Source organism: Lissotriton helveticus, chromosome 12, assembly GCF_964261635.1.
Source record: "Lissotriton helveticus chromosome 12, aLisHel1.1, whole genome shotgun sequence".
Lineage (NCBI taxonomy): Eukaryota > Metazoa > Chordata > Amphibia > Caudata > Salamandridae > Lissotriton > Lissotriton helveticus.
In genome coordinates, this window is record NC_136073.1 from 792,661,809 (window position 1) to 792,681,130 (window position 19,322).

Here is a 19,322-nt window from a genome sequence, read left to right on the forward strand (position 1 = left end):
CTCTTGAAAGTCACCTTGAAAGCATCTGAGTAATTGTTAGTGGACGAAAAAAAATATGAGAGCTTAAAGTGGCCTATATAAATACCGCCCATGGGGCAGTTCCAGGGGTGCCCCAGTGCAGTTTAGTAAAAATAGTTTGCCAAATTGTATTTGCGCCTATATGCCAATAGTTACTAATGGAGCAATGGGAGATATTAAAAAATCGGCCAACTTGATTTTGTACATTGACTTGTTTTAAATGTGACAATTTCGCTAAGTGAGCTAACGCAGAAAAAAAATACATTATATTTTTAAAGCTGATGAAACCATGAATTATAGCTTTAAGGTAATCTCTTTAAAGGAGGTCAAAATTCTGGATGAACACTGGTCCAGGACCAGAAAGTCATTGATAGTAAAGATATGAATGGTGCTCTGGAGCAGGTCAGCCGCCGGACGCCTCAGAAGTACAATGTTGAAAGCACTGATCTGACATTAGATATCCATAAACAAAATGAACCGTCTCTAAAATGTACATATAACTGTTGTCATGTTCGGACTACATCCAGATTTGATTATTATTCCTTTTTATGTAATATACTGATTGGTGGTGCCGTATAGTTTTATTTTATACCAGAATTGTTATTACCATCAAAAATAAAAACTCCCTTTCAAGATGGCCGAACCCATTCTGGCTTCTAATGGGCGTGTTCTTCGGCGACCTATCTAGCCGTCTTTCGTTTATTTCCAAGGAGGCTTGTCCTTCCCGAGCCAATGACTCTCGCCTCTGTCCATGCTGTGTACCTGCTGCTGTATTACTCCATACTGTCTGTATGCCGTGCAGCATGTGCAGGCTAGTGCAGCGCGGTTTCCTGCTGTTCTTGATGATGCGTTTGGCGCAAGGTAGGTACTGCTTCTTCCCCGTGACCTTGGGTTTAAGGCTGGCTATAACAAGCTAATTCATTCTGCATATTGCCACGTGCTTTCTTTCTCTGGATTGCATGTGTTACTTTAAATGCAACCATAGAAGTGCAGCTGCTCACTATTTAGAGTACCGGTTTGCTGTTTCCATAGGCCCAATAAGATACATTTTGATTCGCTTGGAGACTTGGTTTACACCAGAGAAATTAAAATGCTGTGTGGAGAGCAGTGGTCGAGGTGCATTCAAATAAGTATGGGAACTGTGCTGCGGCTTGCAATGGGGGTGAGGTCAAAGCTGTGGCTAAAAAACATTTTCTCCACTTTTTTTGGTCTTTCCCTGTTGAGTAGCTACATATACAATAATGCCAAGCTAACATGAAAAGTAAATTTTAATAAAAGCGATTACACAGTGGAAAAAGCTCAATAGTGCATGATAAAACCTATATTAGTTGATGCACTTCAGAGGTCTGTGTGTAAGCAGAGAGCCACAGAATGAAATCTTGGTTGGTGCATTGGAGAATAGTGACTAGTGCTATGAGGTCACAGCCTGCGACAGAAAGCACTGTGAATATGCAAGTCGTTATTTTAAACTAGCATTATACACAGTATAAGATAGACTGCTGCAAAGTGCGCAAAATTGTGTAAGATAAAATGGTGCTTTCAAATATAGATTTTAGTAATACCCAGACTGTACATTATGTATTTTGTTTACAGAACTGTCCCTTCAACATCTCGTCGGGGGTAGTAGGCGCTATTTGATTACAATTAAAAGAATACATTTTACAGCTTAGTTATATACTCTTTCCACTACCACTCAAAAATAATAAATCTTTGTCATCGCAAAGCTTTGAGTGATTCGATCAGTTAAAGCCAGTACCGGCTCCCAATCCTCCCTACTTTTGCACATTACTCTTTAAGTTTGCAAATTAACTCATTGTGCACATTTGCATTTCTTTCAGGCAAGCAGTTATCCTGGCAAGATGGCTTGTTTAGCTGTCTGCCTGGCTTTGGTTTCGCAGCTCAGGAGACCCATTGAATGACACTTGGCTTAAGCATTTGAACTATTGGAATTAACCAACTGTCCCGGTTATCTTTTTTCTTAAAGTAGAGGAACATATTTTCATACATAAAAAATGATGGGCATGTCCCGCCCCTCTGATCCCGCCCACTTTGACCTCTGGTGGAGAGTGATGCCAACTTCATAACCCATCTATAATGCCATAAAAGCTTGAGGGGGGCTAGCTGATCAAATGAAAGGTCAGCCATTGACTAAAAGATCCAAGGGATTGTAGAACATATGTAACAATTTCTCCATGCTCCTATGGTTTAAACGTATCTGAAACATTATCACATTAGATGTACTGGAAATGCTGCTATATTTACCCACATAGTGATGTTATTTTGGCTTTGAGGGATTGAAAAGATATTTCAGATTCTTAACATTTCAATCAAAAAAGTCCTTTGTGCACGACTTATTACCTGTCCCTACCTGCCCCAGGAGTTACGTAGCTTTTGCTATATTCTGCTATGTTCTTTGGCAGATGCCTAGCGAGAAAAAAGGTGCAACCACTGATTCTGCCATAAATTTAGTGATCTGCACAAAATATATTTAAGTGCATTTTTTTTTTTAGCAAACCTTCTTTCAAATACTATACCCGTTTTGAAATGGCCCCATTCAGGACATTCACAACAACATTTTCCACTTTGGCATTTTAGTGTTTATTTTATATCAAATACAAGAAAATATTGTAAAAAAGTGAAAAAAATATATTTACCTCTGCATATCTTGAGCTGGGTAAAAGGGCCTTCCAACAATAACTTTGTATGCATCATTAAAAAAAGGAGGCTGCTTATAGTTAGTTATTTGAACGAGGTAAACCTATTTAAAAAGTACGAGAGCATTTTTAAAAAGTCCATCAGTGGGGTTGTTGGAAATGACCCTCAAACTTTTTGCCTTCCTCCTCCTATTTTTCTCTGACCTCGTTTTTGTTCGGTTTAGGACTCTGGGCACTTTACCATTGTTAACCCGTGCTATAGTGCATGTATTCTCTCCCTAAAACATGGTGGTAATGGCTCATACCCAATTGGCATATTTAATTTACGTATACCCTAGTAAATGGCACTACATGTGCCCAGGACCTTTAAATTAAATGCTACTAGTGAGCCTACATCACTGCTTGTGCCACCCACATAAGTAGCCCTTTAACCAAGTCTCAGGCCTACCACTGCGGGGCCTTAGTGAGCAGTTTACTGCCACTTTGACTTGGCATTTAAAACTATTTGCCAAGCCTTAAACTCCCCTTTTATTTCACATAGGTAAACCCTAAGGTAGTAGGTAGCCCTATCGGCAGGGTGCTGTGTAAGTGTGTAAGTAAAAGATAGGACATGTACTTTTATGTTTGACATGTCATGGTAGTGACAAACATCCTATTTCATTTTCCACTACTGTGAGACCTAGTCCACTACTGGGAGACCTAGTCCTCTCGTGGGCTATCATTGGGAATTCCCTTATATACTTTTAAGTGGTAAATCCTGACCAGAAAGGAGTAGCTTTGTAATGTTCAGTATGTTTAGAATTGTAATGATAAATCCTCCTTAAAGGTGAAGTTGGATTTCATATTAATATTTTAGAAATGCCACTTTTAGAAAGTGGATATTTCTCTGTGCTTATAACTCTGTATGCTTGGACTGGACCTTTGTGAGAAGAACTGTTACTTAAAGGACTCAACTGGTCTGCTTTTCTGGAAGGGCTGCTGCTTGCTTCTTGCTGCTACTACTACTACTCCCTGACTCTACTGAAGGAGAGCTGAACTCTGCCTTCCATCCAAAGTGATATCCAAGGGCTTGCTGGCTTGCCTCCTGTTTATTTAAGTCTCTGGGACACAAAATACTTTCTGAAATTCTGTTTGTGCTTCTTACCTCTGCCTTCTGTGAGGCCTGCCCTTGCCTGAGCTGCCTCTCCAGTTCTGGTCCTTGGAATTGGGTGCTACAGCTGTCTTGCTACAAAATCGACACATCTCCCTGCTTGTAGCAGAACTGGCGCGTTGACCCAGTTGCTTGGATAAAATCGGCGCATCACCTCAGAATGAGGGCTTCACCTTTAGAGATCGATGCATCGGACATCATGTCGCCACGGCTGCAGTTTGGTGAGATCGATGCATCACCTCAACTGCGTGGCAGATTCCGGCGCATCGCTCGGCGCCTCTAGACACCGGCACCCGTCTTCACTCTGAGGAGATCGATGCATCCTGCGACTGCAGGGCTTGACATGTTTATAATATAATAATCTGTTTTATAAACATGAGTGGAGTCTTTATGTGGTGTAGTCATTGTGTTACTGTGCTTGTGTTATGCACAAATACTTTGAACATTGCCTCTTTAGATAAGCCTGACGGCTGTGTAACGAACGACCAGAGGGTGAGCACAGGTTATCTTTTAGCATGTACCTAGCTTACCCTGACTAGAGTGGTGGTCCCTGCCTGGCTGCATACCTCAGCCAAACAGGAATACCATTTCTTACTAGGGTGCACAAAACCCTGAAGGGAAAAGGTTAGTTAATGCTCTGTTTTTCTATTATATGTCACCAAATACACCCAATGTCAAATACATTGTGGGAACTTAAACATTACTCATGTAAAACACTACACCAAATTCACTTAAACCCTACCACAAATGGCAATTTGATTCTTGTAGTAACCTCACTGTTGGCTTTGGCTGCCCCAATCAGTTTCTGCTCATTTCATGAACTTGATTGTTGTTTAGAATTAAAGGTGTATACTTTGTGTTGTCTGTGCCGTATCAAATTTAAAAAATCATTTAAACTAGAAGAATCTTACGTGTCTAGTTTACGCATACGATTAAGTCAGCAGCAGGTATGATTTTCTTAGAAAACATTGCCAATCCATGCCTCCTCCTACAGAGAGCTGTGAAAATGACAATGTTCATTACTGGAAGATATACTTAAATTCTAAAGGATTAATACTGCTTTAGAAGAGAAAGCATTAACGTACTCTATTGTAGGGTAGGTATTGCGTTCTGTCTTTCTACTCACTCAATTGTGTTCTGGTCTTTTAAAGCAGATGCTGAGGTTTAATTCATGAGAGCCCAGATAAGTGTGTTATAATAGTCTGTTATAAATACCAGGCATTTACAGACAGGTGTGGTGTAATAAAAATCCTCACCTACAGCAGAATTTCACTGTGGCAAGGAGGGTAAAACGCCATTACCTCTTACCTACATGCCATTTCAGAAGCACCACGCAGAACAGGTTCTCGCCTATTGTGCTGTTATATAGTTTATTTGGTCGGAAAAGAGTGAACTTTGTATCATATTAACTCCTATCTTGAACAAATTTAGTGATGGATCACTGGTTCTCAACTACAGCCTTGTACCTTAGTCTACACCCCTTTTTGGTTTATAAAAGCACTTAAGGCAAAGAAGAGAGCTAGTGAATGATTTGACATTGAATGTAAGGTTAGCTGTAGTATAATTACATTTTCTGACCGCAGCTATGTTCTGATGGCACATGTTGATAAGTGATTAGTTGAAATCCATTCATGAGAAGGGCATTTGTTCAAATTATTTATTTTTATGCGAAGTAAATACATTTATTTGAAAAAAACAATTACATTGACAAGACACAGAGTTACAGAAAATCATTTATAAGGTGGGTACAGGGATTGGTTGGCGCTCTGTGGGGAGGTAGGCATAGTTGGATATGGTAATAAAATCTTAATTTACGTTTTAAAAAAACTAGAAAGTCACAGAAAAAAGCAAAGAATAAAGTGACAGTAGGTTAGGTATGGCAATATCTTACTTTACATTAAAAAAAAAAACAAGAACTTAACCGAAAAAAAACAACGCTTGACATGGCATTCTATTTAGGGGAAAAGGCTGGTTTCCATTTTAAACTCTAAAAATCACTGCAATTTACCAGTTATAATTAACAGTAGGAGCATAGCTTGCATATTCACCATGCACTGCTTATAACCGTATATATTACATAATTCATGATATGTCCTATGACATCATTGATAACAGTACTGATTACATTTGAAATTACACCATTGACAACAGCACTGTGCAAGGCAAGTGCTCAAGTTACAGTTCCTTGGGTTAAATATGACCGGTGAATTTTATTGGTTTATTGAGTTTGAAATGGTATTATTAAGTGATATTTTCACCTAACTATAATGTCACTTTAACCTTTGTTTTTTTCAGTGATATACACACACACACACACACATATTTATAGTGTGTTTCACCTACCCGCTTTTACCCATTGCTCTGTTGATGTGTCTTTCACATATTTCTTCTGCCCATAACAGCATGGAGAAGTGGATCAGCCCAGTTCAGTTGTTGGCCACTTCGTTGTGATTTCTTCTTTTCAGGAGGACTGCAGCCACATACAAAAAAGTTCTGTCCCTGGGACTACTATGGCACGCAAAAAAATAAATATATATATATATATATATATATATATATATATATATATATATTTATTTATTTATTTTATTTTCACCACAATTTGCTTCGCTGCGAGAGCCTCTGACACGGCGACTCCGTGACACGGGAACTAAGATCCCCGAGTAAACAACCAATCACCATTTCTTTGTTCTCCTTAAAACAGAAGTACACCGACTCCAGCTCTAGTGATTTCAGGTTGTTTATTCTTCTGGAAATATACTGGCAAAGAGGCTCACTTCCCAACGTGTTTCTGCTCGCAAGCTATATATATATATATATTCTCAACAATGTCGTTTTTACAATAACCCTGATGTTGGAAGCTGGCTTTATATTTAGTGTACCAAATGAGATACACTATGTAGAAAGTGCCGATGACCCTTCTTGCCGTAGAGGGCTTAAATTAAGAATCCCAAAGGCTCTTTTTTCTGGTAGTGTGGGCAAGCAGTTTATGCTTATGGGAGCGTAGGTTTAGGCATTTTTTGTACACACAGAGTCGATGAATGAGACAGACACTCGAGACCAATTTAGAAACATTTTAGACACCAAGATCATTGGAATCGGGTGAGTACTTTAGATGTTATTATTTTGTACAGTAAAAATAGCAGAAAAATGACAGCAGACAAATTTGCGGCATGAGCCTCGAATGCATGATATTATCCTACAAGAGTAAAATTCACTGCTTAGACACACTTACAGTACTGTTCTTCTGGACTTAAGTTAAGTAGGGGCCAAAGTCCAAGAAAGCACCAAGAGTTCAAGTTTACCTGCCCTGGGGTGGCAGGGTGCAGAGGTGCTTTACGCAACAAAAGCCTTTAATGTTACCCGTTAAAGCCAATTGGAAAAGTACTTGGAAGAAAAAAGGCTGCGAGGGTGGGACTAGGGGACCAGTCCGACAGAACCCAAGGGTGGCTGAGCTCTTAAGGGTCTCAGGAACACAGAGACAGTGTTGGTTTATGTGAGCCCAGGCTGGGGTGCTCGGGTGCAGAGGTGTTTTGTCCAGCAGGTTGCGAGTTAGTGGCTCTCACAGTTCTTGATGTTCCTGCAGAAGTGGGAAAAGAAACACAGCAGGGCCACTCTGTGATGAGCTGGCCTCTCTCGGAGTCCCTTGACATGCAGGTAGGTTTTGTCAGCGGTGGTGTTCTGACTGAACATAAACAAGCCTTGGTGCTTGCAACTGGCTCCGGTACCTCGGGTATTAGTGCAGGGAGGCTCCTGGCGACTCAAAACTTGTCAAGGAGATTGATCTGACCTCCTAGAGCACGAGGACCTCTTGCTGCCGTGCTGTTGCCTCAGTGGGCCCTGGGTTCGACAGAACAATGTACTTGGCAGCTGCAGTCAGTGCCTGCTGGTGCAGGGGAGTGACTCCACCACTCCAAGGGAGGTGCTGTGGGCCGAGGAAATGCTGGATAGACCTCCATTGGTTTGGGGAGGCTGTTCTGCTTCTGTACAAGTTGGTGTCAGTTATTGTTGGGAGAGCAGCAGTCGGGCAGCCATGATAGATACTATTCCACAATTCTCACATCTCTTCTTTGTCCTTCTTCAGGCAGAAATTCTTGTTCCTGGTATCCGGGTGGGGGGAGGGGGACCTAAATACTAACCTTAGGGGGGGTTTAAAGGTATTGAGGGTAGAAGCCAATTGTCTACTTACCTCTGAGGTCACTACAACCCTTATATGACCAGTTCCTGTGGGGAGTGAGCATAATCTTGCCCAGAGTTCCCAATTCCACCAAAAACAGTGGCGCAACATGCCTACTGCATAGCTAATTTCTTGCTTTTCTTGGTGCCAAATGAGCCTAAGGACAGGGGGTGACATTCTCCAGGGCTGGATGTAGCTGGGGACACCTATTAAAGGCAGCAAATTCTTTGAAGCCTCTGGCCTTGACATGCTAATCTCACTAGCCATCCTGCTGGAGGAGGTGTGAACACCTTCCTCCGGAGCAGGCATTGGTTCTGACCTCTGAGAGCACAGGCTGTTACCTGCGAGGGGTCCGAAACATGTCTGTGGTGGCAGGCTGGAAGAGTCCAGTCAGCCAGCACACTATGAGACTAGTAAAGTTTCAGGGTGCACATCTATGGTACATGTCATAATTAATCTAGTACTGATTTCGGTACAGATTTATTAAGACAAGGTGTTTGATATCAAACATCGGTATTTTCAGTGAAGCCATCATTGAGCTGGGTAACTCGGGATGGCCAGTGCCCAGCACATGTCTTAAGATGGCTTCCTTGAGCCCTTGCAATATCTAGTAATAGAACTAGACTTTACAGGGGCATACCTGCTCCTGACGATATGTCCTCACATTTACTATAACACACCTTACCTTGGGGTTCTAAAGCCTGCGGTAAGGTGTGACTTGCATATAGTACATGCAATGCACTTTGGCATGCCACAGGGTGAGTGTGCCATGTCATGTTTTCAGAATGGTTTCACCATTTCATGCAGCCTGGATTTGCAGTCTGCATGTCATTTGTGGGCTGGTCCCTCGGAGTTGCATAGGACATGCTACAGACGTTAAGGACTCTCTTTAGTTCCCATGTCCTAGGTAGCTGGGGTAGCATTTACTAGAGACTTATTGGGGTGCTAAAGTCTTTGCCTATTGGATTACAATTAGGCTTTAATTAGTTTTATGGGAAAGTGCACTGGCCCTGAGGTCTAGTTAATAGGCCTCAGTGCACTGTTGAAAACCATCATTTAGTAGTCAAAAATGGGGCAAAAAGTGGGGGATTGCAGGAAGGACCTTAAGGCCTGGCTCTTTGACTGAACTGCAGACCAACCTCCCAACCCCCCTCTCACCACCTTGAGACCCTTACAGGTGAGTAGTCGCACGTTATAAGAACCCTGATTGATTGATCGAACAGATGCAACAAAATCCCAGTTTTCTACACATGAGAAAATAAATTGGAAAAAGAAAAAAGGGCTGGTAGCCATCACCAGAAATATTCGCTTTCCCAATGCTTGTATAACTGCAGACAATGACTCTATATATTGACTTTAGGCACATTGCATCTTTGAAAAGTAAGGGGGAAGGGAGCTTAGAGGTGATGACCAGGCTCTGAAAGGACTGTGCAGCAAGTACAGTAGAGAAGCGACTTCCATCCTGCAGCTTTCAAAAATAGTGAATCTAATTTCACCAATGTGCTATGCCCCAAAAGGAAAGCTCTAAAAAGATTTTATTTTCACAAGTGATTATTTCTGTGAAATATTATGTTGCCTAACAGAAAGAGAAGAATAATGTTTGCATTTTTTAACTAAATAAACACGTTTTTTCATAAAGGGTTCCCTGAAGCATCTTGTAGTTCGAAGCAACATGTGTGTGGAAATGGAGACTGCATCCCTCTGTTATGGAAATGCGATGGAGATGAGGACTGTCTGGATGGTGGTGATGAATCGGACTGTGGTAAGTTAACAAATCCACCTTGAAGCTGGCATCTTGGGAATTAAGTTTTAAGATGGATAGCGAAGCCCGTATTATGAAGAAAGATGTCTCCATGATCATTGATACCTGCCTAATAAAGAAAGCGCAACCATATGTTACCTGGAATCTCCCCCATGGTGTGCGCAGATTTCTACTTTTATTAAGGCAGGATCTACTTCCATTGAATAAATTATTGTCCAGATGGTACGGCTCCTCAGCTAGGTGTAATCTTTGTAATGTTTCTACTCAGGATATCACCCATGTGCTCTTTGTATGTCCAGCTTTAATCTCTTATAGGCGTAAATGGCTGAGACCAATTTGTCTTCAATTAAGTATTCTTTCAGCCCCTGCATTGTTAGATTCCATCTATAATCCCCCTAATGAAATGTTGTGTTTATAAAATGTTTAACTTTTTAAAAAGCTTTCTAGAAATATATTAGAGGGTTTTAAATGTTTATTCTTTCTTGTAAACTTTATTTGTGATTGTATTGAAAATGTATTTGCGTCTTGTTTCTTTATGTGGATCTCATTTGAGTTCCAAAATCATAAATAAATAAACTTCAAACTTCAATTTCAAACTTCAAGTTAACAAAACCAGCACTGTACTTTGGTTTTATTTCGTTACTGGAGTACTATATGTGTCTCATTTTAGGGCACACATCTTTCCTGGTTCTTTCTTTTTGTATTTTTTAGCTGTACGGTGTAGGCAATATGAATTAATATCTTGTTTTATTTCTTAGATTGCTGTGCTTTCCACACAAAATGAGGCACAATAAGATTAACAATGAGTGAGTTCATAATAGAAATTGAATTTTTTCATACACTTTACCTCTGAAGAGATTGTACTTACATGAGTGGGACATGCAATATACTTCCTATTGATAGATTTCTCACAACAATATATATGTGGTTAATGTATCGTTTTGATTTTTAAATTTTTTTTAAAATTTGTTTTTGTACATTGGTTCATCTTAATAGGCTGAATAGATGTTTGCAGGGGAAAAAATGTAAATTTACTCAAAGATAGATTATTGCAGTGTTGACTATGAGGTGTGTTGGGTGTCGCCGAGGTAGATCAACTGAGATTTTGTGTGTACCAATCAGGATTTAATGACACAACGATGACCACACCAGACAGATCAAGCTGGTAAGAAGACTCCACAAACTTCTCGTCCTAAAAACTCTCGTCCACAGAGTGCCTTCAGTGACAAAGGGGCCTTCTACTAGGCACATACAAGAAATAAACAACAGTAAGGTACTCAGTGCAGTGTTTTAGTTAAGCTGTGAAAAGTGCAGAATACAAAATGCACACTACAGTTCCCAAAATAAGGTCTAAATGAAAGAAATTGGTGCTTAAAGAAACTGGCACTTGGCGTAATTCAAAGCCTTAGCTTGGAAGAACACTGCCTTACATTTGAAATAGACTAAATATCTTGCCATTGGACTCTGATTCCATATTCCAGTTATGCAAGTGAGCACTTAAGGGGACCTAGTGCATTTGTACCTTGCTTTAGGTTTGGGATCTAGAAGGAGAAACTATGTCGGTGGTCACGTATATTCAGGAATGAGCACTGACAGGAAATTTGAGAGCTCCTGGAGGGCAGTGAACACATTGCCGTAAAAACATTGGATTCAGCCCTTCTGCTGGATGAATCCTTATTGTGCAATCCGCCTAAGGTCTGTAGTGTGGCTGGTAGATCGATGCATGTGTGTTGGTGCATACGTGGATGAAGGACTGGTGTGGGTGGGTGAATTAATATGTGGTGTAGATGGATGGATTTATGGGGGTTGGTGGATTAGTGTGCGAGGATAGATAGATGAAACCACAGTGTTGGCAGGCGGATCGATGATGATGATGGTGGCAGGTGGGTGGATGCATGGTTGTTGCAGGATGGATAGATACAATTGTGGGTTGGCTAGCTGTGTGGGTGTGTGTGGCCCTGTATTTCGGATTTTTGCTCTTTTTATCTCACATGCTTAGGATGTCCTTGTGCCAACCCTGCATCAGGAACAGAAGCAGAGATTTCAGACTTGTCCTCATAAAACACTCTCTGTGGAAAAGACTGACCCGAATAGTTGCTGCTTCATCTGTCAGGAGGCTGCAAGTTGCTAGATGCTATCATCAGAGTAGCATGATTTACCCCTCCAAAAAGTGTACACTGCAGAAAGTACACTTTTTAATTGAACTGAATGACCACTGCACCCGTCCATGAATCAGATGCTGAAGTTCTCTTTACTTAAAAGAATTACAGTAGTGCCTGACCTTAAAGTGGCTACTTTGAGGACACCAACATCTTCAACGTCATGCACCAATAGTATGATTAAATTAACTGGCTAATTGTAGGAAGTGGATTACTGCTTGAGGAGGTGAAGCCCTTCTCAAGTGGTAAACACAAGTCCTGTCAGGGTGAAGTCGCAAGCACACCCCGCATTAACCTGTGCTTAACTCGCTGGTAGCTTGGCACAAAGCAGTCCGGCTTATCCTAGCATCAATGTGTAAAGTATTTATGCAGCACCTCAAAAAGTAATAAAGCGTAAATGCACCACAAGAAAAAACCTACACAAATTTAGAGAAATAGAGTAAAATGTCATAAATTGTTTATGACTAAATTGACAAAATCCAATCAGTAGAACTGGAGATATGTAATTTTAAAGATTTAGTTGAAAATAGTGCCCTAAAAGCACAACGTGCTACCTGTGGTTATCTGGTCCTGCTGTACTGGGACAAAGTAACAAGTTCAGGCTGACCGCGATAAAGCGTCGGCTGGTTACAGGGACAAAGTTATACCTGCTGAACCAAGTACATTATATTCGGGTAGCAAGGTCCCGTGTAGAAGATGCGTTGTGTAGCGGTGGTTCCGATGGACTGCGGGGCATCAACGTGCAGCAGCGGTTCCATGGGGCTGCAGTGCGAACAGATGCGCCGAGATGTATCGTACAGTGGCGGTTCCGAATAGCTGTGGGGCTGCGATACGAAGACTTGCATCTAATTGCGCCACGCACTGGCGAGATGCGTCAAGCAGTGGCTGTTCCAAGGAGCTTTGGCGCAATTGAGTCACACAGTGGCAGGGCTACTAGGACTGTAACTGGGCTAGCAGAGCGCTTTCAAGCCCTCGTCCAAGGGTCCAGAACAGGGGTGGCACCACTTGGGGGACAAGAATCACAGCAGATAAAGTCCAGGTGCTGTGTTCAAGATGATTGGAGCCTTTTCTGTTGCTGAGGATCTGATCAGGAGGCCAGCCAACTACCTCTTGGAGTCACTCTAGGGGTCCTGGGTTCAGGATGCAGGCCCAGTCCTTCTTTCTTAGGCAGCAGAGTAGCAGGTCTTCTTGCAGAGCAACACAACAGTCCTGAGTCTTCCATGGGTCCAGTGGACTGAATAGTTGGATCTTATGGTGAATTATTTATACCTGGTGCCCACTTTGAGGTAGGAGCAGGTTTTGGAGGTTTCCACCTCTACAGATGCTTGGAATTTCCTGCCTATCTGCCAAGGCCCCATCATGTCTTGGGGGTCATAAAATACTACTATTAATCTTTTTGTGAGTGTGCTAAGGCAGAGCCTTTCTCCTGTGAAAATGTGGTTGGTGACAGAAGGGAAACATCCTTTACAACGCAACTTTTACCACGCAGTGCCTTTATGACGCAACTTTTACAACGCAAACCATTACAACGCATTGCGCTGGGGGCGCTCTAGGATAGGGAATAAGTTTAATTTACTGTCCAACACCTTCCCTAGTGTCCACGGGGACTGGAGTTGGAATAGTAAATTAAACTATTCACTATCCAGCACCCCAAAGCGCTATGCGTTGTAAAGGTTTGCGTTGTAAAAACCGTGTTGTAAAGGCATGCTATGTAAAAGCATGCGTTGTAATGTCATACATCCGTGACAGAACTGTCCCCCTATCAAGTCAGAGATTGCCTATCCTGTCAACACCTATTCCCCCTTTGTCTCACTGTATGGGTGCAATACTCAAAGGTCATCTGCACGCTATGCCTAGCCATGTGACCCAGGATACAGGCACCAAATGATTTGGACAAGAAAATGCCAACTACATAAAAGTGGCATTTTTAGAATTCTGATTTGATATCAGACTTTACCATTAAAGAGGGTTTTAGATTGCATTTTTGCAGATACCAAACTTCACATTCCTACCTGCTCCCAATTGAAAGCGATCACTTATTACATGTAATAAGGTAATCCAGTGTTATCCAATGGGAGATGTAGGCTTTGCCTTAGTGAAAAACAAATGTAAGAGGGTTTCACTACCATGACATGTGAATGTTAACAAAACAAAAATAAACATGGTTAACTTTTTAAATACACTACACCCTACCCTAAGGGTGAATTATATATATTAAAAGGGAAGGTTTAGTTCTGGCAAAAGGTTTGTTTTGCCTGGTCGAATTGGCAGTTTAAAACTGCACACACAGGCTGTGATAGCAGGCCAGAGAAATGTTTAAGAAAACACTTCTTATGTGCGTGGCACAATTAGTGCTGCAGGCCCACCAGTAGCATTTAATTTATAGGCCCTGGGTACATATAGTACTAATTTACTAGGGACTAGGTAATTAAAATATGTCAATTGGGGGTAAGCCAAATTTACCTTGCTTAAAGGAGAGTGCACAAGCACTTTTGCATAGTTAGCAGTGATAAGGTGTGCAGAGCCCTAAAGCCAGCAAAAAGGAAATCAGCAAAAAAAGGAGACTGGAAGGCAAAAGTTTGGGGAAAACCACACCAAGGATGTCGGGTCTAACATTAATGATATGGAAAAAATGTGCTTCTGTAGCTAAACGCCACAAAGCATGCTTTTGTCCAGCCCAACGCTTACAATTCTATATGGAATGCTGAGCACATATTTTAATGTGAACGGATTTACTTCATTGATACTAAATCCTGATTAAACCGAAACATTTTTTTAATGTTCCAACTCCAGTTGCCTGCAAATAAGGCTGCACCTAGGCATTATTTTATGTTTTTTTATATTCGGGTCGGTAAAAGTATTGAGAAAAGCAGCTAAAGCTAGTATTTCTTTGTCTTTAACCCCTTGGGTGCGGCCGGAATTTCCCCGCAGTGCGGAAAAATTCCACGCGTGCGCAGATCCGACGGCTCCCGGCTGTCCGACGCACACGCCCACCGTGACGTTGGACGGCCGGGGACCGTCCGACGCATGCAAGGGATTAAAACATAAACCAAAAATAGCAAATACTGGAAGAAATCGCTTCAAAAGAAAATACTGGAAGTCCATACGCTTCCTAAGCGATTATCAATACAAACCGATACAGAGTGCCATGTCAAAGATGTTAGGAATTTATTGAAAATTGTATTTAAGTAAGCAGCTCATAGCAAACCGCTCAGGCACATAGATATTCTCCAAACATGACCAAAATGGCAGGCTTTTTTGAGCTAAAAAAGTTGGCAACATTACCTGCAAAGCTTAGTTGTTTACTCTCTAAATCCAATTACTGAATCCTCGTTTACTATTTTTTTCAACATCCGTTTACACACAATTTACGGCAAAGATTAACTGGATTGAGAGACTGCAAGCGCAGATTACTGCTCCCTTCCTAGTGCATTTAATGGTTCTGTGATATCCTGAGACTAGTCATCAGTGCATAAAGTCTCATGGATATGATTAAATCAGGCAAGATTTCTTGAAGATCTTTGATCATCATTTGTACCATGACATAGACTGCTTCCAACTCCCTCCCACTACCAGGTCACAAAGCACTCCGATTTGCATTGGTTCCTGGAATTTATTTTCAGAGTGTGTGGTTAGTAGAATTTTAGATGAGGTATATCTCTTGCTCGTGATAGTGTTTTTGTTTGTAAACAGTGAAGTGTTTATTGGATCTTCACAGTAAAGGTGGCATCAAAGACTTTGCTGCTTCTCCGCTGTGCGTTCAATCCATAGGATCTCTCCATTTTACGACTGTGATTGGTTGTTCAAAGATGACAGCTGAAGGTTGTGCCACTTAAAGTGTTACTAATCAAAAATTTAAAGCTTATTAAAAATGGCTAACAGATCCTAGAAGTCGGGGCTTGCTCACAGTTCCCAAAACATAAACTGTTTAGAAAGCACAAGATATTTTGGGAGCACCAGACAACTGTTCTCATAAAGACTTGACATATAGCAAAGCCGTATATTGGATTTGTCGAGTGATCGTTTGGGTTTTGGTGATCCATTCCCTTTGTATTCGCTTTGGGATCCTACAGAATCCTACTTGAATGATGTTGTTGACATCTGTGTATGTTAAGCATTTTTAATCGGATATTGTAGACCCATGAAACTATTCCTTAATGGTTCCTGGCCCTTAAGTGCATTTAAAGTTTTAAGAACCATTTGTGCTATATTTTCAGTTTCTACCTTCTATACAGCAACTTGGCTAAGCATGATCTGGCTTTAGTTACCATTTTCTTCAGTATATTTGCTAAAAAGTCTCTTTAAATTCTGAATTTTGTAAGGTTAACGAATTCTGCATACATGATTGATGCAATGTGATGTTTGTAATTGAAGTTCTACAAGTAAATACTTAATATTTCTGTCTTTCAGGGTACATCACTTGTACTTCTGCGGATTTCAACTGCAGCAATTCTCAATGTGTTCCTAAAGGATTAGTTTGTGATGGCAATGATGACTGTGGGGACCTTAGCGATGAAGCCAGCTGCCAGCGCCCCACTTGTGAGTCGCAAGAATTTTTCTGCAGCTCGGCTAACGTTTGCCTGCCAAGCAGCTCTGTCTGCGATGGACAAACTGACTGTCCGGATGGATCAGACGAAAGTGAAGAAAAATGCCACCCTGCCACAGTTGCTCCCAGTAATTGTTCGGACTCTGACTTCCATTGTTCATCTACGCATTGCATACCCCAATCCTGGATATGTGATGGACACCCGGACTGTGAGGACAGAAGCGATGAGAGGCATTGTGGTGGTATGTATTGTTATCTACCTTAGTTGTGCTTCTTTTAACATTCTTTCTTTGGCATTCGGACCTATCAGCCTTTCATTCAGCGGCAGACGGCCATCTGTGTGCAAACGGTTAGTGGATTCTAGCCTTCTGAGGGTCGTGGTTTGTTCGGCAAGGTGAGCGGTTTTTAGCCTCTCCTTCGACCACGCTACTCGGGACCGAGACACATCGACCCAGCCAATATTCTATTTGAATCCTATCGCCCAGGTTACTTCCGTTTCCAAAATGCTCCCTGCCAACCAACATTTGGAAAACCAATTCTTTTATGATAGGAGGCCTTAGTTTTTTATTTTTTATTTATTTATTGATTTTTTCCCCATTTGTCCCATGGTGGTGGGAGACAGGTTAAACCAGACAAACATAACATAGATACTTTATACATAAAAAAAATTATACAATAAAGATTGAGAAACATCATTAATTTGCCAACCATTTTTCAAATGGTGCCCAGTTCTTAGAGGCAGTTAAACATCTTTTCTTTCCTCTAAAAGCCTGAACAGAAGTCTCTAGTTTGAACCATGCCAACATCCTGGCCTTCCAGTGACAAAAGGTGGGGGGTTCAGGATTTATCCAAAGTGATGTGATACAAAGTCTGACCATAGCCATAGCAATAAACAAAAAAGCTTGCAAGTGCTTTGTTCTTTCAGGGGCCGTAGAATATTCGTAGCCAGTGATTACCATTTCCGCTGAAATTTTGACAGAAGTTTGAGTTATCTGAATGAGAAAAGTTTGAATTTGATTGATGAAGACAGATAACTCCGGACAATTGTAGAACATATGAACAGAGTCTGCAGACGGAGATTTACATCTTGCACAGTACGACCCCTTACCCCCCCTAAGACCCCTCCCCATCTAACAAGTTTTGCAGGCGTATAATAAAGATTAAACATAGCCATATAGCTTTGCGAGCGAAGAGTACCTGAAACCAAGACAGACCTAGCTAAAACCAATGGAAATTTTAAATCAATAAAGGGTACTCCAAATTTAAGGGCCCACTTATTATTCTGGTCATCTAGATCATCAGGGAGTTGAGATAGAAAAGACTGATATAAACTACCAATTTTTGGTTTCTTCCTTATAGATTCAACTATACTAATATTTTGAAACATTTTTGGATTTTGAGGAAACTTTTTGTCAAGAAAACTTCTCAATTGCAGGTATTTAAAAAAATGATTAGACTGCAAATTAAATTTCTCTTTCAAAAAAACAAAAGATGCCATTTGACCAAGATCAGCTAAATCGCCTATCGCCTTCACCCCTAGAGATGTCCAAGTGATTGCCACCCCCTCTTGAAATATCGCTGGAAGTAATCCAGAAGCATTTAGTGGGGTGTAATAATTAAGCTTAGGGATATAAAAATGGCGACAAATTTTTTGCCATACGGAGAATAATGCCCACAATACCTTGAATTTAGTTTTTTTAAAATAACTCGGTTCAAGGATACGAGTTAATACACCTTTTGTAGTGTCTCCCAATGATATTGAATATATTGATGGTGACAGATGTACCGGAAGCTCGGCAGCATCACCTAATAAAGGAAAGGTGAAGTGTTGAATCATAGCTGCCCAATAATAATACATTAAATTCGGAACTGTCCATCCCCCACGATCCACTTAGCCGCCCTCCTTGGTTTACGATATGACCATAGAAATCTTTGACATATCCTTTCTGCTTTTATTAGAATTGAACTATGGATTAACAGTGGAATAGATCTGAAAAGATATAAAAATTTAGGGAGGACAAACATTTTAAGAATATTGGATCGACCAAATAACGAGAGATGTAGATGATCCAACCGTTCTAACTTATTATGAAGTGACTCAACAGTGGAAGAATAATTCAGGTCAAGGGTCTGATCCACATCAGGCGAAATCTGGATACCGAGATATGTTGCCTCCGTGGTTATAGGAAGGTGAGAGATTGGCATAGCCGTAGATTGTAAAATCTGCGTCTTTGCGATATTTAGCTTTTAGCCTGAAATTAGGCCGAATTGAGCTGCGAGAGTCTCCAATGCAGGAAAGGATTGGGCAACATTGTCGGTTAATATTATAATATCATCAGCGTATGCCAATGCCTTATATTCAATTCCATGAACAGTGATAGGGGTGATAGTCTGAGATTTCTCTATCAAACTTAAAAAGTGATCGATAAAGAGAGCAAAAAGAAGGGGAGAGCAGGGGCATCCTTGTCTGGTGCCCCTGCTAATGGAAAAATAATGTGATTCATTGCCAGAAATACGGATTTTAGCAGTTGGGGATATATAGAGGGCTCGTAAAGCTTGGATAAACTCTGGTGTGTAGCCCTTCCAGCGTAGAACACCCCATAGATACCCCCAGGAGACCCTGTCGAACGCCTTCTCGGCGTCCGACAGGATCACCCCGAGGGCGGAGTTTGTAACCTTTGCCCAGTCTAACAGGGCTACCACACGCCTAATATGGTCCGTCGTGTCCCGGCCGGGAATAAACCCGTGCTGGCGGATAGAAACCAAAGGGAGAATTGTTTGGGTTAAACGAAAAGCCAATATCCTTGAATAAATGTTGCTATCTGTGTTAATTAGCGCTATCGGACGATATGATGC

General features: G+C 41.2%; 1 protein-coding gene across 1 annotated transcript in view; it reads left to right on the top strand.

Moving 5' to 3' along the window:
* The first annotated feature begins 736 nt into the window (after positions 1–736).
* CD320 (CD320 molecule) overlaps positions 737–19,322 on the top strand; it is a 90,324-nt gene continuing 71,738 nt past the window's right edge. The window contains exons 1-3 of the mRNA XM_078671611.1: positions 737–879; positions 9,639–9,761; positions 16,331–16,708. Coding sequence (XP_078527737.1) covers positions 810–879; positions 9,639–9,761; positions 16,331–16,708 — 571 coding nt within the window. The 5' untranslated portion in view covers positions 737–809. The remainder of the gene's footprint in view (positions 880–9,638; positions 9,762–16,330; positions 16,709–19,322) is intronic.